Source organism: Oncorhynchus gorbuscha, linkage group LG12 (assembly GCF_021184085.1).
Source record: "Oncorhynchus gorbuscha isolate QuinsamMale2020 ecotype Even-year linkage group LG12, OgorEven_v1.0, whole genome shotgun sequence".
NCBI classification, from domain to species: Eukaryota; Metazoa; Chordata; class Actinopteri; order Salmoniformes; family Salmonidae; genus Oncorhynchus; species Oncorhynchus gorbuscha.
The window spans coordinates 71,189,192-71,215,970 of NC_060184.1; the positions used below are offsets into that span (position 1 = coordinate 71,189,192).

General features: G+C 46.4%; 1 protein-coding gene across 1 annotated transcript in view; it reads left to right on the forward strand.

Moving 5' to 3' along the window:
* The window catches only part of kmt2ca (lysine (K)-specific methyltransferase 2Ca), a 235,970-nt gene that overhangs the window by 144,160 nt on the left and 65,031 nt on the right, over positions 1-26,779 (forward strand). The window contains 5 exon segments of the mRNA XM_046290968.1: positions 16,975-17,936; positions 17,971-18,112; positions 18,328-19,280; positions 26,459-26,488; positions 26,490-26,585. Of these exon segments, the coding sequence (XP_046146924.1) occupies positions 16,975-17,936; positions 17,971-18,112; positions 18,328-19,280; positions 26,459-26,488; positions 26,490-26,585 (2,183 nt within the window).

A 26,779-nucleotide genomic window follows, 5' to 3' on the forward strand; every position in this document is an offset into this window, starting at 1 on the left:
TGGCACTGTGTGTGTGGCACTGTGTGTGTGGCACTGTGTGTGTGTGTGTGTGGCACTGTGTGTGTGGCACTGTGTGTGTGGCACTGTGTGTGTGTGGCACTGTGTGTGTGTGGCACTGTGTGTGTGTGTGGCACTGTGTGTGTGTGTGTGGCACTGTGTGTGTGTGTGTGGCACTGTGTGTGTGTGTGGCACTGTGTGTGTGTGTGGCACTGTGTGTGTGGCACTGTGTGTGTGTGTGTGTGTGTGTGTGTGTGTGGCACTGTGTGTGTGTTTGTGTGTGGCACTGTGTGTGTGTGTGGCACTGTGTGTGTGTGTGGCACTGTGTGTGTGTGTGGCACTGTGTGTGTGTGGCACTGTGTGTGTGTGTGGCACTGTGTGTGTGTGTGGCACTGTGTGTGTGTGTGTGTTTCAGGTGTCACCTTCCGGAGACACCTGAAACCCCACCTCTTTAAGGAATACCTAGGATAGGATAAGTAATCCCTCTCACCCCCCCCCTTAAGTTTTAGATGCACTATTGTAAAGTGACTGTTCCACTGGATGTCATAAGGTGAATGCACCAATTTGTAAGTCGCTCTGGATAAGAGCGTCTGCTAAATGACTTAAATGTAATTGTAAATGTGTGTGGCACTGTGTGTGTGGCACTGTGTGTGTGGCACTGTGTGTGGCAGTGTGTGTGTGTGGCAGTGTGTGTGTGTGTGTGTGTGTGTGTGGCACTGTGTGTGTGTGTGTGTGTGTGTGTGTGTGTGTGTGTGTGTGTGTGTGTGTGTGTGTGTGTGTGTGTGTGTGTGTGTGTGTGTGTGTGTGTGTGTGTGTGTGTGTGTGTGTGTGTGTGTGTGTGTGTGTGTGGCACTGTGTGTGTGTGGCACTGTGTGTGTGTGGCACTGTGTGTGTGTGTGGCACTGTGTGTGTGTGGCACTGTGTGTGTGTGGCACTGTGTGTGTGTGGCACTGTGTGTGTGTGGCACTGTGTGTGTGTGGCACTGTGTGTGTGTGGCACTGTGTGTGGCACTGTGTGCGGCACTGTGTGCGTGGCACTGTGTGCGTGTGTGTGGCACTGTGTGTGCACTGTGTGTGGCACTGTGTGCGTGTGTGTGGCACTGTGTGCGTGTGTGTGGCACTGTGTGCGTGTGTGTGGCACTGTGTGCGTGTGTGTGGCACTGTGTGCGTGTGCGTGGCACTGTGTGCGTGTGCGTGGCACTGTGTGCGTGTGCGTGGCACTGTGTGCGTGTGCGTGGCACTGTGTGCGTGTGCGTGGCACTGTGTGCGTGTGCGTGGCACTGTGTGCGTGTGCGTGGCACTGTGTGCGTGTGCGGCACTGTGTGTGTGTGTGGCACTGTGTGCTGTGTGTGTGGCACTGTGTGCGTGTGTGTGGCACTGTGTGTGCGTGGCACTGTCTGTGTGTGCGGCACTGTCTGTGTGTGCGGCACTGTCTGTGTGTGCGGCACTGTGTGTGTGCGGCACTGTGTGTGTGTGGCACTGTGTGTGGTGTGTGTGTGTGTGTGTGTGTGTGTGTGTGTGTGTGTGTGTGTGTGTGTGTGTGTGTGTGGCACTGTGTGTGTGTGGCACTGTGTGTGTGTGTGGCACTGTGTGTGTGTGTGTGGCACTGTGTGTGTGTGTGTGGCACTGTGTGTGTGTGTGTGGCACTGTGTGTGTGTGTGTGGCACTGTGTGTGTGTGTGTGGCACTGTGTGTGTGTGTGTGGCACTGTGTGTGTGTGTGTGTGTGTGGCACTCTGTGATTGGAACTTCAGCAACACAGTTTTTTTGTTTACCCTCCAGACAATGGGATCTCTTGCCTCAATGTCAAGGGTCTGATTCAAGCAAAAACCTTTCGTTGCAATCTGCGTCCAAAACTACACCCGGTGTCCTATGTAGGGCAATACTTTTGACCAGGGCCCATAGGGACTATGGTCAAAAGTAGTGCACTATTTGGGACACAGCCCGCTTGTCAACCGAGGCAAGTTCAGACTGTCCCGTTACATTACAGTTACTACATCATTCTAGTGGTCGTCGCGTCTGTAGCTTCCAGAAATACAATGCAGAAGTACTTGAGTATTAAAAGGAAAATTCTTACCAAAGGTGAAACTTGATTGTGAACTGTACTAAAGTACACAACCTGTCACTGTCAACCATATGATTGAGGAAACAATGTGAAGAGTCTAGTATAGATAGATAGTCTATAGATAATCATATATAGGTGCTCTTTCTATTTTATAATATAATGATATATGCCATTTAGCAGACCCTTGTTCAAGTCATACATGCATTTTCCTATGGGAGGTCCCAGCGGGACTCAAACCAATACTCTTCATTATTCTCTATGAGAAACTAACAGCCCAGCAGCATAATAGGACTATGGGTGGAGAACTGAAGTGTGAAGGGAATCCAGCCTTGTCTGGCTGTTCTGTGGTGGTGTTGAGATGTTCTTGCTGCAGTACGGCTCTCTTGGGGGAGGGGGGCCGGGGGAGACATCTCAGGAGACAGTGGCGGTTCTGCCGCAAGTTAAAAATAGCTGCCCGGGCTCAGCCAATGGGATGCTCTGGCCTCGTCACCCCCCTCTCCCATCTGTGCTAGTCGAGCGTGAACGGCGGGCATCTATTCACCACGGCAGCAGCAGCAAAGAGACCGAGATGGAGAGACGCTGGTGTATTTAACACTGGAGAGGATTAAAACAGGCACTCCTCTTGTCTCCATATCTCCTTTTCTGATGCATCTCCTCCTACCTCTACAATGACACAGACTATAAGCATATTATCATCTGAATGCATACATTTACCCCCTCCCACCCCCCCCCAAAGGACAGAGTTTTGATTGGATGGATAATTGAGGCTCTATAAATCCATCACATTGGCATGTCGGTATTTAGCAGGTGTGCTTTGTTCCCAATGACTTTCCCATGTAAGTCTAATCAAGAGGCTCAGCTTGTCTTCCCTGTGTGTTCACTATGCCCTTAACGGATCCCTGATCATACTGAGTGCATTCCCAACCATTGATGTCATCAACGGGGGTCCCCTGATTTCTTCTGGGCGGTCACCAAACTGTGATCGCTAAAGCTACGAGTTCCCACTCGTCTGATTGGTCGATAGGAGAGGGGGGTAATTTGTATCAAGTCATTTTTGGTGAACCTCCCAGTGAGATGTGGTACTGTAGTACTAGAGTTCAAGGTTGGTCCCCAGGCCTTATATCTCAGTTACACATTGAACTTTGCACACTCTGACTCTCCCACTGGTGTAGTCTCACACCCATCCATTTCATTCCATTTAGTTTGCTAAGAGTTTCATTGCAGGCCAAACACAGTGGGTTTGTTAACTCTTTCTCTCGCACTCTAATCTCTCACCTGATTTGCTGGGACTGTTATGTTCTGCCTGAAACCATTGCCTCGGCGTTCTAATGAGAGCGGGGGTCTTCTAAACAGGGGTTGTCATGGTGACGCCTTTCTGTGTGGGTTTGACTGCATGTGCTTGATCCTCCAATGTGAGGAGGGGAAGAAGAAAAAGAGGGACGCATGGAGCGAGAGGCAGAAATGGAGGGTGGGGGCCTTTTTCAGACCAGCTCCCAGGGTAATGTGAATGGTAGTTGCAGGGAAAAGTGAACAAGGATGTAGTGTTTGTTAATATTTTAAGAAATTGAAAAGGGTACTTCTCCCCAATAGCCTATTTTTGCATTGAAACATAGGCTTAGATACAGTGAGTACTAAAGAGTCTTGAAATGAAGCTTACCATATTATTAATCTTTTTCTTATTGGAAAACAATTATCATGCCCTGCGGTCTTTCTATAGTAGATGGAGAGGATGTGAATACTAGAATGTAACCTGATATCACTGCTATTGAGTGATTCCTCACGAGACCAGGACAGAAAAATACCATGATGTTTTGGATTTTCACTAAATGTAATCCATAGAATGGTCCTTTGGAGGAAGGATTGTTGTATTTTAAAGCATAATTGAGAATTAATTCATAGAATTTTGAATATTTGTGACATTTTGGACTCAACCAGGCCTTCTTTAACCTCTTACAGCTCTTAACCCCCCCTACTTTTTAACATTTCTGCCTGAAGACATACCCAAATCTATCTGCCTGTAGCTCAGGCTCAGGACCAAGGATATGCATATTGTTGATTTCATTTGAAAGAAAACACTCTGAAGTGTGTGTAAATGTGAATTGAATGTAGGAGAATAACACACAATAGATCAGGTTTAGATAATACAATGAAAAAAACATACTTTTTTTCCATTTTTATTGTTGTATAATCTTTAAAATGAACAAGACAAAACAAACATTCAGATAGGATGATGGGGACAATTTCAGTGAAAAACATGAGGGCAACAGTACTTGTGCAAAGTTTCAGAATAATAACTTCCAAAATGAGTGTGCAACATGACATTTATCATGGAGTCCCACACAATTAGCCCAAATGTTCCCAAGTGGCCAAATTGGTGAATGTATACATTTTGAATGGAATAACTATATACAAAATACCAAAATGGTATTCTAACACACACACCCAAAAATGGAGAAAAAATAATAATACAAAAATATACATTTATAAAATAACACTTTCAATATTTGGAAGAACCTCAGTCCTCTACACAATATTGTGCTGCTGATGCCAGGTGCCCATAGCAGTCCTCTTTCTGCTGTAAAGCAGAGGGTCACCAAGCATGTGGTGCAGGTGATGGGGGACTTCCTTTTGAAAAGAACACAGCGGCGCCTCCATGCTGTGCCCTTTTGGCCCTGAGGCACATCCATGCCTGCAGAAATACATTTGGGCCCTGAGGCACATCCATGCCTGCAGACATACATTTGGGCCCTGAGGCACATCCATGCCTGCAGAAATACATTTGGGCCCTGAGGCACATCCATGCCTGCAGAAATACATTTGGGCCCTGAGGCACATCCATGCCTGCAGAAATACATTTGGGCCCTGAGGCACATCCATGCCTGCAGAAATACATTTGGGCCCTGAGGCACATCCATGCCTGCAGAAATACATTTGGAGGCACATCCATGCCTGCAGAAATACATTTGGGCCCTGAGGCACATCCATGCCTGCAGAAATACATTTGGGCCCTGAGGCACATCCATGCCTGCAGAAATACATTTGGGCAGATGAACACAACTTGTGGTAGGAGCTGGATGAACCAGCTTCAGTGGGGGATGGACACCTTGGCACTAGGGGCTCCCATTCAGAGTCAGTGTCACTGTGAAAGACAATGTTCAGTTAGAATAGTTTCACATATGAGCCCTGTATGGTTAAATAAAGGTGTTCTCAACTAGCCTACCTGGTTAAATAAAGGTGTTCTCAACTAGCCTACCTGGTTAAATAAAGGTGTTCTCAACCAGCCTACATGGTTAAATAAAGGTGCAATAAAAATAATCTCTATATATAAAACATTCATATCTGTAAAAAATATCAAATTCCCAGCTTATGCTACAAAATCAAATTTCTAAGCAATGTTAAAAATAGGTTATATTTGACTCAAAATTCCATGACGTAGAGTAAGGCATTTTTGGCAGAATAGATGCAGTTCAGTGCATGATTAATTCACCAATATATTTCTTGGTAGTCCAACAAATATTGCTACCAGTGTTGTAAATCACAACTGGCCTGGGACCTTGTTTGCTGCCTCCAGCCATTCGGGATGCAAGTTTTCAATTACTCAATATTAGACAAAAACGGACAAGCTAAGGCTGGGAATGTCAATACAATCAAACTAGCGAGGGCAATAAACACAAGTCAGTCATAACGTGGCTAATAGACTATCTACTTATGTAGCTATGTATTTATTTAGCAAGCAAAAAACATGGAGCTTAATGTTAGCTAACTCACTGCTAAGAGGACATCATTGGGTGAGTGGGCAACTTTTTCTCCACATATCGTTTTTCGGTGGCTACAGCTAGAGGTGCATGTGTCATTTGGTTAGCAAGCAAGAAATGTCAATCACTTTGCTATAGCTAGCTATGCTGAATTTGATCAACTGTTATCCACAGTTCCGCATATCTTTTAGTTGTCAATCAAATGTATTTGGCATCTATCAAATGGGCAGCCAGGCCGGAAAGTTCTCATTTTGATGTCAAAACGTGGGACGAAGAGACTACTAATTCCGTATCGTTTATCAGCACAATTTTGATGGCCAACAAGCTGAAAACGTTTGAGAGGGTTTGTCTACGGTTACCTCATTAGATTTGAGCTCATCTCGCTCTGGCAAACAGTTGTTGATCTTGTTGATGTGCAAAGGCAAGGGAGAGAGAGAGCCTACCTGTTCATGGTTGTTTAATCAATATGACTGTAAAGTTCCCAAAATGTAAGAAGACTCCTGTTCCATTTACATATTTGCAGAAATCCATTCAGGTGTATTTTATGGCTAAAGTCACTCATTTTCTCCTGCCTGTAAACCAATGTCCAGTTCAAAGTGAATGCAGGCAGGCCTGTGTGGCAAATGGCTTATTTGTATATAAGCTTACTGTAGATCTGATTGACTATGGCACACCTGTGACTGTGTAGAATCTGGGCCTGGACAAGACTGACACGTTTTTATGAGATTCTATTTGCTGCAGTATTTATTAATTGTCCTAACGCACGGCCGCTTTCCAACTCTATATTGCTATAGAATTTTCACATACCTTACTGTCATTCCCAAACATTCTATGAAAGTATGAAAAGTATGAAAACTTGAAAGCTCGATGTAGAGTACAGTATATACATATGCATATGAGATGAATAATGTAGGGTAAGTAACATTATATAAGGTAGCATTGTTTAAAGTGGCTAGTGATATATTTACATCATTTCCCATCAATTCCCATTATTAAAATGGCTGGAGTTGGGTCAGTGTCAATGACAGTGTGTTGGCAGCAGCCACTCAATGTTAGTGGTGGCTGTTTAACAGTCTGATGGCCTTGAGATAGAAGCTGTTTTTCAGTCTCTCGGTCCCAGCTTTGATGCACCTGTACTGACCTCGCCTTCTGGATGATAGCGGGGTGAACAGGCAGTGGTTCGGGTGGTTGATGTCCTTGATGATCTTTATGGCCTTCCTGTAACAACGGGTGGTGTAGGTGTCCTGGAGGGCAGGTAGTTTGCCCCGGTGATGCGTTGTGCAGTCCTCACTACCCTCTGGAGAGCCTTACGGTTGAGGGCGGAGCAGTTGCCGTACCAGGCGGTGATACAGCCCGCCAGGATGCTCTCGATTGTGCATCTGTAGAAGTTTGTGAGTGCTTTTGGTGACAAGCCGAATTTCTTCAGCCTCCTGAGGTTGAATAGGCGCTGCTGCGCCTTCTTCACGACGCTGTCAGTGTGAGTGGACCAATTCAGTTTGTCTGTGATGTGTATGCCGAGGAACTTAAAACTAGCTACCCTCTCCACTACAGTTCCATCGATGTGGATAGGGGAGTGTTCCCTCTGCTGTTTCCTGAAGTCCACAATCATCTCCTTAGTTTTGTTGACGTTGAGTGTGAGGTTATTTTCCTGACACCACACTCCGAGGGCCCTCACCTCCTCCCTGTAGGCTGTCTCGTCGTTGTTGGTAATCAAGCCTACCACTGTTGTGTCGTCCGCAAACGTGATGATTGAGTTGGAGGCGTGCGTGGCCACGCAGTCATGGGTGAACAGGGAGTACGGGAGAGGGCTCAGAACGCACCCTTGTGGGGCCCCCGTGTTGAGGATCAGCGGGGAGGAGATGTTGTTGCCTACCCTCACCACCTGGGGGCGGGCCGTCAGGAAGTCCAGTACCCAGTTGCACAGGGCGAGGTCGAGACCCAGGGTCTCGAGCTTGATGACGAGCTTGGAGGGTATTATGGTGTTGAATGCCGAGCTGTAGTCGATGAACAGCATTCTCACATAGGTATTCCTCTTGTCCAGGTGGGTTAGGGCAGTGTGCAGTGTGGTTGAGATTGCATCGTCTGTGGACCTATTTGGGCGGTAAGCAAATTGGAGTGGGTCTAGGGTGTCAGGTAGGGTGGAGGTGATATGGTCCTTGACTAGTCTCTCAAAGCACTTCATGATGACGGAAGTGAGTGCTACGGGGCGGTAGTCGTTTAGCTCAGTTACCTTAGCTTTCTTGGGAACAGGAACAATGGTGGCCCTCTTGAAGCATGTGGGAACAGCAGACTGGTATAGGGATTGATTGAATATGTCCGTAAACACACCGGCCAGCTGGTCTGCGCATGCTCTGAGGGCGCGGCTGGGGATGCTGTCTGGGCCTGCAGCCTTGCGAGGGTTAACACGTTTAAATGTCTTACTCACCTCGGCTGCAGTGAAGGAGAGACCGCATGTTTCCGTTGCAGGCCATGTCAGTGGCACTGTATTGTCCTCAAAGCGGGCAAAAAAGTTATTTAGTCTGCCTGGGAGCAAGACATCCTGGTCCATGACTGGGCTGGATTTCATCTTGTAGTCCGTGATTGACTGTAGACCCTGCCACATGCCTCTTGTGTCTGAGCCACTTTGTCTCTGTACTGACGCTTAGCTTGTTTAATAGCCTTGCAGAGGGAATAGCTGCACTGTTTGTATTCAGTCATGTTGCCAGACACCTTGCCCTGATTAAAAGCAGTGGTTCGCGCTTTCAGTTTCACGCGAATGCTGCCATCAATCCACGGTTTCTGGTTAGTTTCTGGTTCAAAATGGTCCCCCTATGCTGGTGATTTGCAGGATGTAGAAAGAGGGATCTGATTGGTTACATTGCCTACTATACCAATTTCTCTGTATAAAATGGGCCATGACTTTAAAACTAGCAGAAGTCCCACTTTGGAACCTGTAGAGTATATTGTGTTCCAAAATATACTGAAACACAAGGCAAGTACTATTTTCCACATTGTAGAATTATGGTGAAAACATCAAAACTATGAAATAACACATGGAATCATGTAGTAACCAAAAAAAGTGTTAAACAAATCAAAATATATTTATTATATTTTAGATTCTTTAAAGTAGCCACACTTTGCCTTGACAGCTTTGCACACTCTTGGCATTCTCTCAACCAGCTTCACCCGGAATGCTTTTCCAACAGTCTTGAAGGAGATCCCACATTTGCTGAGCACTTGTTGGCAGCTTTACCTTCACTCTGCGGTCCAACTCATCCCAAACCATCTCAATTAGGTTGAGGTCTGGTGATTGTGTAGGCCAGGTCATCTGATGCACCACCATCACTCTCCTTATTGGTCAAATAGCCCTTACATAGCCTGGAGGTGTGTTGGGTCATTGTCCTGTTGAAAAACAAATGATTGTCCCACTAAGCGCAACCAGATGGGATGGTGTATCGCTGCAGAATGCTGTGGTAGCCATGCTGGTTAAGTGTGCCTTGAATTCTAAATAAATTGCAGACAGTGTCACCAGCAAGCACCCCGACACCATCACACCACCTCCTTCATGCTTCACGGTGGGAACCACACATGCAGAGGTCATCCGTTCACCTACTCTGCGTCTCGCAAAGATACGGCAGTTGGAACCAAAAATCGCAAATTTTGGACTCATAAGGCCCAAAGGACAGATTTCCACCGGTTTAATGTCCGTTGCTTGTGTTTCTTGGCCCAAACTTTACTGAGGCTGGTATTTTGCGCGGACCCTTAAGTGATCCTAGCATAAATCCTAATTGGATGTTCCGTTGCGCATGTGCCTTTATGCTTACGCAAGCGCAGATGTCAAGGGAAGGAAACCAAGTATCCTGGCAGATTACAACTTGTTTAGAATGAGTCTGACATAGTCAGGTAATTTTCAGGTCAATGCCTGGAGGTCAGTCAGAATTGGTGTCGAGGGAGTCTGAAGTGGTTTTACTACCAGTCACTGTCTTCCACTATTGTAGTGGCGGTAGCTATGTTATCCACGATGGAGCTAACCTCATGACGGAAGTACTCTTTAAGTATTGGACCAGTCATACGCGGTGTGATCATGGTTCATAACTTCTAGTAACTTTTCTCCTGAACGGAGGGTTCTATTTATTAGTGGTGTGTGTTAACCATTGGAAGAGTGCAATGAAGATTCCTTTCCCCGTGTTGCACTCTTGAGTGACTCCTATGTTGCTATTTTCAATAGCAATTTAACTTCTGAGGTTACTAATCCTCTTACTGAGTGTTACTGGACTGACTGTGGTACTGGTACTCAAGGAGACCAGTTGTGCTACTGATTTATTCTGAAGTGTTATCCTACAGGAATACATGATTAGAGCATTTTACTAGTTGTCTTGTAGTGACTACTACACATGGCAAGGAATGATTATTGTTGCCATTTATTTTGGAGGTGGACAAGTCCACTGGACTTCCTTTACAACCAGTGTGGTACACCTCAGTACTATCCTAGATGTGTTCTAAGATAATCCCCGTCTAGGGGCCTGTCTGCTCCTCACTGCTCTCATAAGGGAGTTTACAACTAGATTTGATTTATGCTCTGGCGGCCTCGTACGGTGTTGTCCGTAGTCTCCACCCCCCCACCGGCCTCGAAAAGGCTCAACATGGGTCTTGTCTACTATTCTCACCCCCTTTTGTGTCTCCGGGACCCCCCATGTGGTGTTGGTATCTGGGGCGCAAATGAAAAGTTCAGACCCTATGTACGAGTAGTCAGTGGCCGCGTTATTATGAGAATGGCTGTAACCTTTCAACCAAATCTCCTGGTGTTTGTGCTTCAACACGCTCAGTGGCTGTCGAGGTCTCAGTCACCACGCGTCCACGTGTGGTAACCTCTTCAGTACCTGCAAACTGAGACGAGGATAAAAAGTGTTTCACCAGTGGGAGTCATCGGGTCAGTTGCTGGACTGACACCATTAGTGTCATTGTATAGGGTTGACAGTCCCCCACAAAGCCGAAGGTGTGTCATCGGAAGCAGAATGTACTCTGTGCATCAATGTTTTTCTTGCTGAGACGCCCGCAGTGCTTGCGAAAGTGTCCGAAGGGCAAGAGTTCATCTCAACTACCGTATTGCATGACTGCAAGGAGGAGGGAAGTTGCTCATTCACAGAGACAGCTGAATCGAAATCATGAAAAGAATGGTCAATCAGATTGACTGCTGGAATGGGTTGAGATATCGTAATATCTCCTTGCATCGGGTTCTGCACCAAGTGGTTTCTAAATGTCCTTTTCCCAAGGGGTGCTTTCGACAGATACCCCTCGTGAATGACCACTTTGCAGCTAGCATTAGAGGAAGAACGTGTGGTCAGTGGAAAAGGCACTGTGGCCTGTGACCATGCCTGGTTGGTTTTCCAATCCATCAATGGGAGTAACCGATCCATCAAGTCTGCTCCAAGTAGTACTGGTACAGTTTCGAGGCTGGTAACATACACAGGGTGGACGAGCGATACATCCTTGAAGTGTAGTGTCAGCATGTGAGAGGCGAGGTAGTCTGAGTGACCCCTCAAAGTGTAGTGTCGCATCATTCCACGTTTAACCTTTTATGGTATAGGGGGCAGCATTTTCACTTTTGGATAAATAGCGTGCCCAATTTCAACTTCCTGCTACTCATGCCAGGAATATAAGATATGCATATTATTAGTAGATGTGGATAGAAAACAAAACTGTTTGAATCATGTCTGTGAGTATAACAGAACTTATGTAGCAGGCAAAACCCAGAGGTTCAGATGTTGTTTTTTTGCCTCTGACTGCTCCCTCAGATGTCTTTGCCAAGGGATATTTGATAGGAACCATTTTTCAGTTCCTATCACTTCCACTGGATGTCACCAGTCTTTTTTCTCAAATGTTTCTTGCTTTAGTTCTTCATGTAGTGGAACTTCAGGAGAACATTGGTTTACGTTTTGATCTTCCTTCAACCCTTTGTTACCCTTGTGCTCTGACACTTTTTGTGGGTTGGGTGCAGTAACATAGCGAACAGGTCGATTGTAGCAGTAGTCGTTTTGATGGCGACGTACTTTACAGTTATTTAGACCGCGGTGGTTATTGGATTTGTGGTTTCGTGGTAGAAACCGTTGTTGTGCGTCATCTCTCTACGCTCCAATACCTGATAATGCTCCTCTAACCGGAGTGAGTGCTCCTGGTCAAACTTCAAACAGAGTGGTCAGGGCTTTTAGCGATGTGAACTTTTGATGCCTCAAAAGCTGTGCTTGCAAGCTCTCTTGAGTTGTAAGATAGGCAAGTCAACGTAGGCTGCAGGGCCCAAGTAGGTAATGAAAGTGGGATACATGTTCGACAGAAACATTTGTTTAAATGGTAACGTCTTCCATTCCTGTTTCAGTAAGTAAGCTGAACGAAGCCTATGATATTGAGCTTGTTTGACCGTGTTAGCCAGTGAGCTATCGCGTTTGGGAGTTGAATTCCACTGAATTCTAATTTCAAAGCTGTGGCAAGTTTAGCGTAGTCATTTAGCATGTGTTGCTGTTGTAGGCGAATGAACCTTGTCACGTGTCTATTCGAAGTTCGCTTCAACAGGTAAACCCTGTCAGAACCCGTAGCGTTTGGGTAGCCATCCAACTCGTCCTCTGTCAGCTAGGAACATCTTAGTATCGTTTGGCTGACCAAAGTGGGGAAATTCTTGACGAGTTTGTTAAGGTATTCCGCGTCAAGCGGGCGGAGAGGATTGGCTTCATCCTGTGGGGAATGTGGGGCCTAAAGGCCAAGAGGAGAAGCCAAGCTTTGGGCTTTGTTGGCTAAGATGCGCCATATTACTCAGTGCCAAATATCCATCCAAGAGGAGAAGACTGAGGAACACATGATGGAGGCAATGTCTGAAACCTATTGTCTTCACTCCTTTGAGTTCCGGACTCCGGTTGCTTGGATGGATAGTCATGCTGTAGAATGTGATCATTCTGGACTTCCTCCAGATGGTACATAAGGGTGGTATTCTGCTGCATTGCAGAGTCCACTTGAGAGCTTAGAGTACTGATTTTGGACACGTGAGTTTCGCCCCTGCTCCTTTCGGTCTCAAACTTAACTGTCATGGTTTGCAGATAGAGGTATTGTGTATGGAGCGAGAGATTCAGTGATGAGATTTCTTCCGCTTGCTTGGAAATCAATATTTCCATGTTCATCACCCGAGTTCTCTCAACCTTCATTTGGTCAGCGACTTCAATGAGTTAGTCATTGTGTTCATCAACTGATCGTCTTTGGTTTGCAGAATTTGGAGTAAAACATTATTACCTTGAGTAACGTTCAACAAAACTGCCTGCATGTTATCAAATTGCGCACTCCTATTTGTAGATAACTCAACATATTTATCTAGTTTAGAGTGGACTACATTGTATTTAGTTTTGGCTAAATCGAGTTCCTGCAGACGACGATTTTGCTGGTGTTTGTGCTCGTTCATCTTCATGAGCATTTGCAATTACTTTTAATTGTTCAGATTTCAAACACAGTTGCGCGACTAGCAGAATGTTTTCATTTCCTGCTTTTGTCAATAGTTGCTCAGTTCTCTCCACCTTTCCCCTCATGTTAGCCATGTCTTGCACGTGCTTCAATTGTGCACTGTGGTATTGGACCGATGCCAACCTTTGATGGCGATACATCAGTGCTAAAGTGGAGAGAACTGTCACAAAGCCTGTGTTTGATAGTTGATTTCGGAGAGCGTTTCGCTAATGGCATAATTAGGGTTGGTATCGCTGCTGAGGTCAGAGATCAATCCTTTTATGGGTGGAGGATCACTAATTAGCGGAGGAGTGGTGACCACCTCCTTTGATAGATTGCACATTATTAGAAAAATTTAGAGGAAACATTTTCCTTTTTTTTTTTTTCAAAGTTTGGGTTTGGAATTCATTGGAAGCTCCAAAGAGAAGTTTAATCTATTCATAGATGATGGACGTGAATGAATTTGCAAAAGCAAATTTAATTAATTAATCAATGCCAGTGATTAATCCTACCTTGGTAGGCTATCTGGGTATCAAACTTTAATTAACCTGAGAAGTTACTTCATCTAGGTTAGTTTGGAAAAAGTTTACAATGTCTTATTTAAAAAGTCAACAAATGGGATATTATTTAAAAGATCCATTTGAGAATGTTAATCTGGCAATTTCACTTATTATTAGTTCAATTGAATAAGACATTGATATCTGTCTGGATATCATAAGTAATGACTTGAGTGTGTCCTGAATAATTCTTGAAGGAAAGTACTGGCACACACTGAAATCAAACGGAATTACCCGGGGCGGGACTTCCATTCCGCAAGGCGGAGGAAGCACGAGAGAGACGGAGATAATTATCGCTGGTCAAGCTAATATCTCCTGAATTTCAATCGGCTAGCTCTTTGTCCTCGCTCGAGAAATGAATAATGACCGAGCCTATATGAAACGCGCGAGACAGAAATAGCCCTGCATTTGGCCAAACGCTCTTTCCCAGATTTCTATAATTAGCTTTTATCAGTCCTCATACAGACATCAGAACACAACAGGGAGGTGGGGAATCTTCAGCACACACACCACCAATCATTTCTGGGTTAGGGTCTCCAACTCCCATAATGTGCTTTTAAATTTTATATAGGCTGAATCAAAATGAAAGCATCATCCTATTTTAGATTCCTCGCATAGGGGCTCCAATAATGTTTATGTTCAGACCGTTTTCGGATCATCGAACAATGTTAGTCTTGATTATCTTCACCAACCCTGGCTAACAAGTTGAATTAGCAACACAAAATTAGGTTTAATTATTTATTCACTAAATACCTAACTAATCACAGAATTGCATATACAAGAATGAATCATACCTTGATTACAAATTGTAATAAAGGAAAACGTCCCTAGCGGACGGAACAGATATGACAGCTGGTTACGCAAAGAAAAGGGGGATGGGTTTGAGTGAAAGAGCGGGAAGACTGAAGAACTAAGGGAGAAGCGATGTCTCTATCTAGTAGGCAGCTACTCTATCGTAAATACAGAATCTTATGCATTCTAAATTACCATCCATTTGGAAAAGGAAAATGTAATAAATGTTTACTCTGAGCTGCGCTTCAATAGGTTGGTGGTAGATGGAAGGCCGTGTTGCCCAACAGAGTCCTTTGTCCTTTGAAGAGTGTCTCTGGTGGTGAACGGGAAACATTGTAGTGTCGTCGTTGTGTGGTAGATGGAATACTCTTGTCTGTCCTCTCCTAGCCCACGTTTAGAGGCCGCTGCTAACTCAATGGCTAGGAGGTGGTCCTTCTGTAGCTCAGTTGGTAGAGCATGGCGCTTGTAACGCCAGGGTAGTGGGTTCGATCCCCGGGACCACCCATACGTAGAATGTATGCACACATGCCTGTAAGTCGCTTTGGATAAAAGCGTCTGCTAAATGGCATATATTATTATATTATTATTATTATATATTATTATATTATTATATTAGGTATCACTTCTGTTGCGAATAAGAGTTCAAAGTTCATACCATTCGCAACCAAAGCTCACGCTGTGGTTGGCTTCGTTCTGTAGTTATTATATGAACCCTTCTGACATCGGACCATCATCCAAATGTACCCGGAACAGAAAGTTATATTGTCGTCAAGGCTTTATATAGGAAGGGAGAGGAGGGCGTGTTTCGTAGTTTATAACCAATATCTCTTCACGTGGGCGGGCCACTGAGTCAGGCCTAATTCACTCATGAAAACCCAATTCTCACATTTTAGAAGCTAAACTCACAAACGTTTAAATTGCACAACAATTCCATGTGAATCTGATAACTGTAATGTGTAGACTTTCCACTGTACAGTTTTTGTCATCCTATCATTGATGAGAATGTCTCAGGTGACAACCAAACTGACATCATATTCATTAAGTACCAACGCATATGTTCAACTGGTTGGATTATCAAAATATGGTTCATTTCCCACCAACTTCTGATGTTCCCAGAATCTCTATGTCAAACAATTAATTTTCAATAGTCACATGAGTAGGGTAGAGAGAGGAAAAAGGGGAGAGAGGTATTTATGACTGTCATAAACCTACCCCCAGGCCAGTGTCATGACAGCATTGACTGACCTTCATGTCTTAAAGTCGTGATGGACTCTTTTCTTTTTGCTTATTTGAGCTATTTTTGTCATAATATGGACGTATCCCTATTTGGTAAAATACCATCTTCTGTATACCACCCCTACCGTGTCACAACCCAACTGATTGGCTCAAATGCATTAAAAAGGAAAGACATTTCAACTTTTAACAAGGGAAGCTTACAAATAGCACACATAGAACATGTCTTCCGCTTCTTAGACTTGCATTCAATGAGTGACAGATCTATAACTCACATTTCTATGTGAATTTTGTTGGATCGCCCAAAAAGTTACACATTGCAGCGATAAAGGAGGCCTGGGTAAGGCCAAAATGTGACATTTTTCAACTTAAATTATTTATCAATTATGCTTTTAGATACAAATATATGCCAACAATCCTTCATCCAAAGGCCCATTCTATGGATTAAATTTAGTGAAAATCTGAAATCTTTTTTTTTTTTTGCCCTGGTTTCTTGAGGAATCACCCAATAGCAGTGGTATCGGCTTACGTTCTAGTATTCACATCCAATCCATCCACTATAGAAACACCTCAGGGCATGGAATTGTCCAGTCGTAGACTCTGTTTATAGAGAGAACACTAGGTGTTGAGTTATTAAAGCAGCTGGGTTTTGGCTTTGGAATGTGGTGGTGAGTTGAAGTGAGAATACCTGGGAGGAAGATGTTCCCTAATTAACTCGGAATTAGAGCATAATTGGAAGGGCTGTGAATTGTTCTGCTTGGATGGTGTCAGTGTGTGACTCACTAGAGAACCACAAGAGTTGAACGGGGCCTCACTTCCCCATTGTTCTGCATTCAAAACTGGGAACTTTTTCTAATGAGAAATTCCTTTGACGGTGGCCAAACCATTTTGGAAATAAATAGCATTTGTCTCATATACCTTTGTCACGGGGCCAGGTGTCCTACGGGACCAAATTGAGCTCACATGTATCCATATCCTCTTGATTACTCTACTGCATCATGGCCAAATGTTTTATTGTTATTCTTTTTTTGTTGTTGTGAGAATTGGTTGGAAGCCTATTTTTTTGTTACAAACAGCTGTCAATTAAGGCATGACTTTGCTTTTATTTCCTGTCTTCCAGATGTTTTCATGGCTGTGGTGGAGGTGGTGGTGCCGCTTTTGGAAGGGGCGTGCCCTAGCCCTTGGCTGGAGCAAGGGGCGTGCCCTAGCCCTCGGCTGGAGCAAGGGGCGTGCCCTAGCCCTCGGCTGGAGCAAGGGGCGTGCCCTAGCCCTCGGCTGGAGCAAGGGGCGTGCCCTAGCCCTCGGCTGGAGCAAGGGGCGTGCCCTAGCCCTCGGCTGGAGCAAGGGGCGTGCCCTAGCCCTCGGCTGGAGCAAGGGTCGTGCCCTAGCCCTCGGCTGGAGCAAGGGTCGTGCCCTCGGCTGGAGCAAGGGTCGTGCCCTCGGCTGGAGCAAGGGTCGTGCCCTCGGCTGGAGCAAGGGTCGTGCCCTCGGCTGGAGCAAGGGTCGTGCCCTCGGCTGGAGCAAGGGGCGTGCCCTCGGCTGGAGCAAGGGGCGTGCCCTCGGCTGGAGCAAGGGGCGTGCCCTCGGCGGGAGCAAGGGGCATGCCCTCGGCGGGAGCAAGGGGCGTGCCCTCGGCGGGAAGGAGTGGCGTGCCCTCGGCGGGAAGGAGTGGCGTGCCCTCGGCGGGAGGATGGGGCGTGCCCTCGGCGGGAGGATGGGGCGTGCCCTCGGCGGGAGGATGGGGCGTGCCCTCGGCGGGAGGATGGGGCGTGCCCTCGGCGGGAGGAAGGGGCGTGCCCTGTCCCTCGGCTGGAGCAAGGGGCGTGCCCTGTCCCTCGGCTGGAGGAGGGGCGGGCGTGTCCCTCGGCGGGAGGATGGGGCGTGCCCTGTCCCTCGGCTGGAGCAAGGGGCGTGCCCTGTCCCTCGGCTGGAGGAAGGGGCGTGCCCTGTCCCTCGGCGGGAGGAAGGGGCGTGCCCTGTCCCTCGGCTGGAGCAAGGGGCGTGCCCTGTCCCTCGGCTGGAGCAAGGGGCGTGCCCTGTCCCTCTGCGGGAGGAGGGCCCTCTGCGGGAGGAGGGCACTCTGTGGGAGGAGGGGGCGTGCCCTCTGCGGGAGGAGGGCCCTCTGCGGGAGGAGGGGGCGTGCCCTCTGCGGGAGGAGGGGGCGTGCCCTCTGCGGGAGGAGGGGGCGTGCCCTCTGCGGGAGGAGGGGGCGTGCCCTAGCCCTCTAAAGGAGCAGGAGCCCAAAGAGTCTTCCTCAGGTACAGTATAGAAAACCATGCTGTAGGCTTTAAAATCACAATAACGTCCCAGTATAATTTCACCCAACCACTTAGATAAGATCGTCTCCGCCCTTTTGTTGTGGGTGTCACTTTTGAAAAAGAAACACCACAGCTTCGATTCAATTAAACATGCTATTTGATTCAGGATGATAAACAAGCTGGAGCTCTTATTTAATTGGCTTTCTCCGTTCCAGGTACTGAACCTGCGCAGGAGATCCAGGTGACGGTTACCCTGACGGAGGGCCCGGAGTCTCCCCAGAGGTCTGGAACTCTAGTGGGCGTGTCATCGCTCGCCTCCCAGAGTCCCGCAGCACCCAGGGACGACGACGACCAACAGGAACTGGAAATATCGGACTCTCCAGAAGCGGCAAAAAGGGTGGTGCTTGAAGAGGCGTTGCCCCACAATGCAGAGGAGACCAAATCGGAGGATTCCAAAACCACTTTTACTCCGCCCACCAAAGAAATATCCCATGAGCCTTTGGAGGAGACTACCGAGGAGCCCCCTGTGGAGGAGGAGAAGCCTATGGAAGTAGCACCTGTGGAAATGACATCTTCAGATTTGGAACAGGCTGTTGAGGAGAATGTTCTGGAACCTATGCAGGAGGAGCAGGGTGCAGTTACGGAAAAGGAGGTTGTGCAGAAGTTGCAGAAGGAGTTAGAGGACGAGGGGGAGGATTTGCCTCCAATTGTTTTAGATGAGGGGGAGGTGTTTCCTTCAAATGTATTGCCAGTTGAAGAGGATACAATCAGAGAAAAGGAGCTTAGTCCCATGGCTGAACTTCCTGAATGGAAGAGCACGGTAGACATGGATACCACGGTAGAAATGGATACTACCCCTGCCAGCGACTGCAGCTTCTCGGACTTCGGCTCTCCGAGGGGAGAGAGCAAAGCCTCCAAGGCCTCCCCTGGATTGTCTCCCAAGCTCTCGTTTGGGCTGGCCCCATCCCCCTTCTCTACAGAGGCCTCCCCTAGGAAAGCCAGCCCACCCCAGGTTCAGGTCCAAATCCAGGCCCAGCCTTATCCTGGATACAGTGCTAGTGTGCCTCCCACCAACACAACCTTTATTCCCCTCACCCCCAAGATTGGAATGGGGAAGCCTGCCATCTCCAAGAGGAAGTTCTCCCCAGGGAAGCCAAGGGTGAAGCAGGTAAGGCTGTTTATCTGTTTGTTACTGTCTTTGGGTCCTTACAGAAAAGTTTCTTCCACCAAAACTGTACCGGAAGGGTTAAAGCTCTTGAAGGTCTGGAGCTCTTCTCCCAGGCCTATATAGTTTCAGCAAGGTCTGTATCTTCTGCCAGACCTATAACTCTTCTAGCAGCTATTCACTTCTTCTACCAAGTCTGTAGCTTTTCTGTAGTCTATTCCAGTCTGTAGCCATTCTACCAAGCCTGTAGCAGCTCTTTGAGCAGGCCTGTAGCAGCTCTTTGAGCAGGCCTGTAGCAGCTCTTTGAGCAGGCCTGTAGCAGCTCTTTGAGCAGGCCTGTAGCAGCTCTTTGAGCAGGCCTGTAGCAGCTCTTTGAGCAGGCCTGTAGCAGCTCTTTGAGCAGGCCTGTAGCAGCTCTTTGAGCAGGCCTGTAGCAGCTCTTTGAGCAGGCCTGTAGCAGCTCTTTGAGCAGGCCTGTAGCAGCTCTTTGAGCAGGCCTGTAGCAGCTCTTTGAGCAGGCCTGTAGCAGCTCTTTGAGCAGGCCTGTAGCAGCTCTTTGAGCAGGCCTGTAGCAGCTCTTTGAGCAGGCCTGTAGCAGCTCTTCGAGCAGGCCTGTAGCAGCTCTTAGGACGGTCTGTAGCTTTTCAACCAGGTCTGTAGCTCTAGTCCTACCTAGTCTTCCAGAAGCCTTCTACCTTCACAGGAGGACATGTTTGATAGTGGTGCAGACAGACTGCTCTGCCGTGGTGGGAGTTGTGATCCTCTGTCTGATCCACAACTCGTATCCCCTCTCTCTGTAGTTATAGTCCTTTTGGTGTTGCTCAGTCACATTGATTAGTGCCAGTGTGGAGTGTGCATTAATGAATGTTGAGAGGTCGTGGCTGCTTTCTTGCATTCTCGCTCTTTCACTAGCTATATCTGTCTTTCTTGCTCTCTCTCTCTTTGGCTCCCTTTCTTGCGCTCTTGCTTTCTCTTTGTCCCTTTACCCATCTTCTCTCGCTCTTGCCGTCTGTCTCCCTTGTTCTTTCTCCCTCCTCTCTCTCTTTCTCTAGCTCTATCTCTTTCTAGCCTTCAAGTCTGTACCAAGGGTTTGATGCTGGGGAGAAGGAGGGGCACTACATAAGGGAGTCTTTTTTGGAGGTGTTTTAATTTGGATAGGAACTCATTGAGGCGCAAAGCACGACACAAACCCATTTCCACCAAGCTGAGGGAAGAGGGAGGACAGCCAAAGCTGTCAAAAGGGGAAATTCAACCTGGCTCCTCTGTATATCTAAGCCCAAAGGCAGCTATAGAATCTAGCCTTTTTTTGTTTGTTTTTTCAATTATAGATGTTAATGTTTGTTGTTTTTTTTTACTTCGATTTGTTAGTATATTGTAATATACATATACTTTTTTGTTGTTGTCAGGATATATCTGTAAGAACTCACATTTTAAAGAAGCCACCTTGCTTCGACTTCGGGCAAACATGTTCAATACTTCTATTTGATTGGCACATTTCAAGTGGATTCCTGTGTGTATAACACATCACTGGAGTCTATACAGAAGTTTCTGAGCTGAAGTTTTAGTCCATACTTTTTCTTCTTCTTCTTTAGTTTTTCCCCTTCTTCCTGTTATCTCATGAGGATTGCTCTTTCCAGTATAGGATCATTTACAGGGTGGGCTTCCATCGCTAGAATCAGCTGGGATTTCCTGTGTGTGGTGTGCCTACTTGCCTGCCGGCATGAGCTCTACTGCTCGTGTGTGTGTTTGCATACGTGCTTCCCTGTGTGCAGTGTGCACTCCCGTGTGTGTGTGTGTGTGTGTGGGGGGGGGTTAGCCTAGCTCCTTGGCACGTTTATGTTGTGTAAATGAGGCAGTAGCGCTTCGTTTCCTTGAACCAGGCTACTCCCCAATGGACTTGCTTTGAGACAGGCAGTGATTCATTTGTGGGAAGGTTCTAAGCTGGAGTCATTTCAGCACACTGTATATTTTAAAATACAACATGAGATGTGTTATGCCATACAGTTTTTTGGAGATTTGTTTTCAGAGCGAACAGCGTGTCTCTAATAGAGGTCGACCGATTATGATTTTTCAATACCGATACCGATTACTGGAGGACCCCCCCAAAAAAAGCAGATGCCGATTAATCATCCGATTTTTAAAAATGTATTTTACATTTATTTGTAATAATGACAATTACAACAATACTGAATGAACACTTATTTTAACTTAATATAATACATCAATAAAATCAATTTAGCCTCAAATGAATAATGAAACATTTTCAATTTGGTTTAAATAATGCAAAAACAAAGTGTTGGAGAAGAAAGTAAAAGTGCAATAAAAGTGTAAGTCCATGTAAGAAAGCTAACGTTTAAGTTCATTGCTCAGAACATATGAAATCTGGTGGTTCCTTTTAACAGGAGTCTTCAATATTCCCAGGTAAGACGTTTTAGCTTGTAGTTATTATAGGAATTATAGGACTATTTCTCTCTATAGCATTTGTATTTCGTTAACCTTTGACTATTCAATGTTCTTATAGGCACTTTAGTATTGCCAGTGTAACAGTATGGCTTCCGTACCTCTCCTCGCTCCTACCTGGGCTCAAACTAGGAACACATCGACAACAGCCACCCTCGAAGCAGTGTTACCCATGCAGAGCAAGGGGAACAACCACTCCAAGTCTCAGAGCGAGTGAAGTCACCGATTGAAATGCTATTAGCACGCACCCCGCTAACTAGCTAGCCATTTCACTTCGGTTACACCAGCCTAATCTCGGGAGTTGATAGGCTTGAAGTCATAAACAGTGCAATGATTCAGAGCTGCTGTCAAACGCACAAAGGTGCTGTTTGAATGAATTCTTACAAGCCTGCTGGTGCCTACCACCGCTCAGTCAGACTGCTCTATCAAATCATAGACTTAGTTATAACATAATAACACATAGAAATACGAGCCTTTGGTCATTAATATGGTCTAATCTCGAAAACAAAACATTTATTCTTTCAGTATTTTATCTAACGGGTGGCATCCATAAGTCTAAATATTCCTGTTACATTGCACAACCTTCAATGTAATGTCATAATTATGGAAAATTAGTTCGCAAAGTGCCAGGGGCCCAAACTGTTGCATATACCCTGACTCTATGTGCAATGAACGCAAGAGAAGTGACACAATTTCACCTGGTTAATGTTGTCTGCTAACCTGGATTTCTTTTAGCTAAATATGCAGGTTTAAAAATATATACTTCTGCGTATTGATTTTAAGAAAGGCATTGATGTTTATGGTTAGGTACACGTTGGAGCAATGACGGTCCTTTTTCACGAATGCGCACTGCATCGCATATGCAACGCAGGACACGCTAGATAAACTAGTAATATCATCAACCATGTGTAGTTATAACTAGTGATTATGATTGATTGATTGATTTGTTTTTTATAAGATAAGTGTACTGCTATCTTGCAACTTACCTTGGCTATTTACTGCATTTTTGTAACAGGCAGGCTCCTCGTGAGGCAGGTGGTTAGAGCGTTAGACTAGTAACCGTAAGGTTGCAAGATTGAATCCCTGAGCTGACAAGGTAAAAATCTGTTGTTCTGCCCCTGAACAAGGCCGTTAACCCACCGTTCCTAGGCCGTCATTGGAAATAAGAATGTTCTTAACGGACTTGCCTAGTTAAATAAAGTGTAAGGTGTAAGAGAAAAAAAAATTAATGAAAAGAAAATCGCCGTCCAAAACTACCGACTTCCGATTGTTATGAAAACTTGAAATCGGCCCTAATTAATCGGCCATTCCGATTAATCGGTCGACCTCTAGTCTAATATTATACTGACAGGTTATCAGCAATACCATCTGAGTAAGAAGTCCTACGGAGCGAAACATGAAACCCAAATGTGGCACAGTGTCCTCCCTACTATATTGAAGCATTTTAAAATTCATGGGCCATTTCCGTTGTGTTTATGTGAAATATGGCGGGGGGGGGGGGGGGTACTTGGCTGTTGTAAGAGGATAGCGAGGTTTACCACTACACTGATGGCTAATATTGCTACTAGATTAGGAAGATGTGCCAGGGCACAGATATGCTTAATATTTTTCTCCTGCTCGATATGAAGTACTTCCCCCGTGCTCCAGTATTCTGAGTCAATCGCTCCGGAGACTGTTCTGACCTACTGTCAAGTGGTCCAATATGATCTGGATGGTGATTCACTGGTCCAGTGTCAATGGTGTAAGGTACTTAAGTTAAATACTTTAAAGTTCTACTTAAATAGTTTGTGGGTATCTGAACTCAACTATTTCTATTTGAGACTTTCATTCCACTACATTCCTAAAGAATCAGACAACCAAATTCAAGTCTGATAGAACTGGCACTATTGGTTCTTCCTAAGTTGTGCCCTCCCTAGAGGCGTGGCGACACTAAGAGCCAATAGGTGCATGTTATTGTCATTGATGGCTGTGAACAGGAAGTCTTCTCAAAGGATGTCTTATTGCTTAGTCTACCTGTTTAATGGATAACGTGTAGAATGAGGATACGTAGGAAGTCGGGCAGTTTGACAATATTTGTGGTCATTTCACATATTTATGATGGAAGCGGCTAAGAAAGTCTCTGTCCTCTCACATGGAGTAGACCATCTCTCCCAGTTCAATCTCCCTTTCACCCTCTGACATTGAAAGTCTCTGTCCTCTCACATGGAGTAGACCATCTCTCCCAGTTCAATCTCCCTTTCACCCTCTGACATTGAAAGTCTCTGTCCTCTCACATGGAGTAGACCATCTCTCCCAGTTCAATCTCCCTTTCACCCTCTGACATTGAAAGTCTCTGTCCTCTCACATGGAGTAGACCATCTCTCCCAGTTCAATCCCCCTTTCACCCTCTGACATTGAAAGTCTCTGTCCTCTCACATGGAGCAGACCATCTCTCCCAGTTCAATCCCCCTTTCACTCTCTCTGACATTGAAAGTCTCTGTCCTCTCACATGGAGTAGACCATCTCTCCCAGTTCAATCCCCCTTTCACTCTCTCTGACATTGAAAGTCTCTGTCCTCTCACATGGAGTAGACCATCTCTCCCAGTTCAATCTCCCTTTCACCCTCTGACATTGAAAGTCTCTGTCCTCTCACATGGAGTAGACCATCTCTCCCAGTTCAATCTCCCTTTCACCCTCTGACATTGAAAGTCTCTGTCCTCTCACATGGAGCAGACCATCTCTCCCAGTTCAATCCCCCTTTCACTCTCTCTGACATTGAAAGTCTCTGTCCTCTCACATGGAGTAGACCATCTCTCCCAGTTCAATCCCCCTTTCACTCTCTCTGACATTGAAAGTCTCTGTCCTCTCACATGGAGCAGACCATCTCTCCCAGTTCAATCTCCCTTTCACTCTCTCTGACATTGAAAGTCTCTGTCCTCTCACATGGAGCAGACCATCTCTCCCAGTTCAATCCCCCTTTCACTCTCTCTGACATTGAAAGTCTCTGTCCTCTCACATGGAGCAGACCATCTCTCCCAGTTCAATCCCCCTTTCACTCTCTCTGACATGGGCATGTTTTGGGTTCAGCCTAACTATTGACGGAGGTTTGCTTCTGAGCATACTGTATTCACATGCATGTGCTTGAAGATGGCATGATCATTTTCTTTTCAGTATCAATGAATGTATTGAACTCCTACATCACCAGTCCTTTGCACCCTGTACAGGATCTACTGAAATAACTCTCTCTCAAAGCCTATCTTTTGCGCACTGCCACTTTTAAGTTGTTTCATGCTTAAGGGAATGCTATTTGGTTTCTGACAGTTTCAATAAGTGCTTGACAGGGGATTTGGGACAAATGTATACATGAGATGTAGATGGATAAGTACGCAGGAAGCAAGTGGAGAGCGAGAAATCCAACCCACGGCTCTGATATATTATTAATCGGCCCGAAATGATTTCGCTTATGCAAAACAAAAAAGGAAAAAGGCCTCTCAGTGATTGTGTTATTGAGTCTAATTATATAGCCTCTCGCTGATTAGCTCATTAAACAAACTAAACGCCTCCCAGTGACGATTCTAAAATGAAATTCCCTAACAACGGTCGCTGTGTTAAAACTCGACGGCAGCGACGGCGCGCTGACATAATCATAACTTGTTTTGTAAACACGCCAACAAGCCACGCTGCTACCATGGCAACCAGCAGGCCTGACACTGGATAGTGTGGATTTGTGGGTTGACTGTTGCAGAGCACTTGACTAGGCATAGCGTTATTAGACCCAATAGATGTGCAAACGCTGTCCTGTCTTCTGTCAGACTATTAAACTAGACACGCTTCTTGCAGACATCAGTATTGAATCTTATCGTTGTCCACAATCTCCCTTTTACTTTTGATTTGCAATATATTTCCAATTTGAATAGTACTGCATCTCCAAATTAAGGTGAGTTCAGCTTATCTTCTCATGTATAGGATCCGTCCCAAATGTCTCATATCTTGGCTGTTTATAAAAAATGCCTTTTGTCTTGTATTCACCTTTTTATTTTGTTGTTGCTTTGTTTGTTTTGTTTGGCTGTTGCATTTACTGCATTTGCTCCCCACTCCCTGCCCCTCTTCCCCACTCCCTCCCCCTCTTCCCCACTCCCTGCCCCTCTTCCCCACTCCCTGCCCCTCTTCCCCACTCCCTGCCCCCCCTCTTCCCCACTCCCTGCCCCTCTTCCTCTCTGCCCCTCTTCCCCACTCCCCCCTCTTCCCCACTCCCTGCCCCTCTTCCCCACTCCCTGCCCCTCTTCCCCACTCCCCCTCCCCCCCCCTCTTCCCCACTCCCTGCCCCTCTTCCCCACTCCCCCTGCCCCTCCCCCCCCCACTCCCTGCCCCCTCTTCCCCCTTCCCCCTGCCCCTTCCCCCCCACTCCCTGCCCCCTTCCCCACTCCCTGCCCCTCTTCCCCACTCCCTGCCCCTCTTCCCCACTCCCTGCCCCTCTTCCCCACTCTCTGCCCCTCTTCCTCTCTGCCCCTCCTCCCCACTCCCAACCCCTCTTCCTCTCTGCACCTCCTCCCCACTCCCTGCCCCTCTTCCTCCATGCCCCTCCTCCCCACTCCCTGCCCTTCTTCCTCTCTGCCCCTCCTCCTCTCTGCCTCTCCTCCCCACTCCCTGTCCCTCTTCCTCTCTGCCCCTCCTCCCCACTCCCTGCCCCTCTTCCTCTCTACCCCTCTTCCACTCTGCCCCTGCCCCTCCTCCCCCATCAGGGAGCATGGAGTAACCATAGGGCTTCGAGCCCCCCCCTCTTGGTCCCAGCAGGACCCCTCGGAGGGGGGGTGGGATGGCCCACAAACCAGGCAGCTGCAAGAGGCACCCGTCTGGAGCATGAGAGTGGTAAATGGAGTGCTTATGATGTCCACCCCCCCACCCCCCTTTCAATCAGTGGTTTAGCCTGTCCAGGTGAGGACAGGTTTAGATATGACACGGTACACACACTTTGCCACCTGCAGAGAAGTACGGAAGGGAAATCCATGTAAACATAGGCTTTGCAAATTTTTATGAATGGCGTTTATTGTTCTATAATTTAT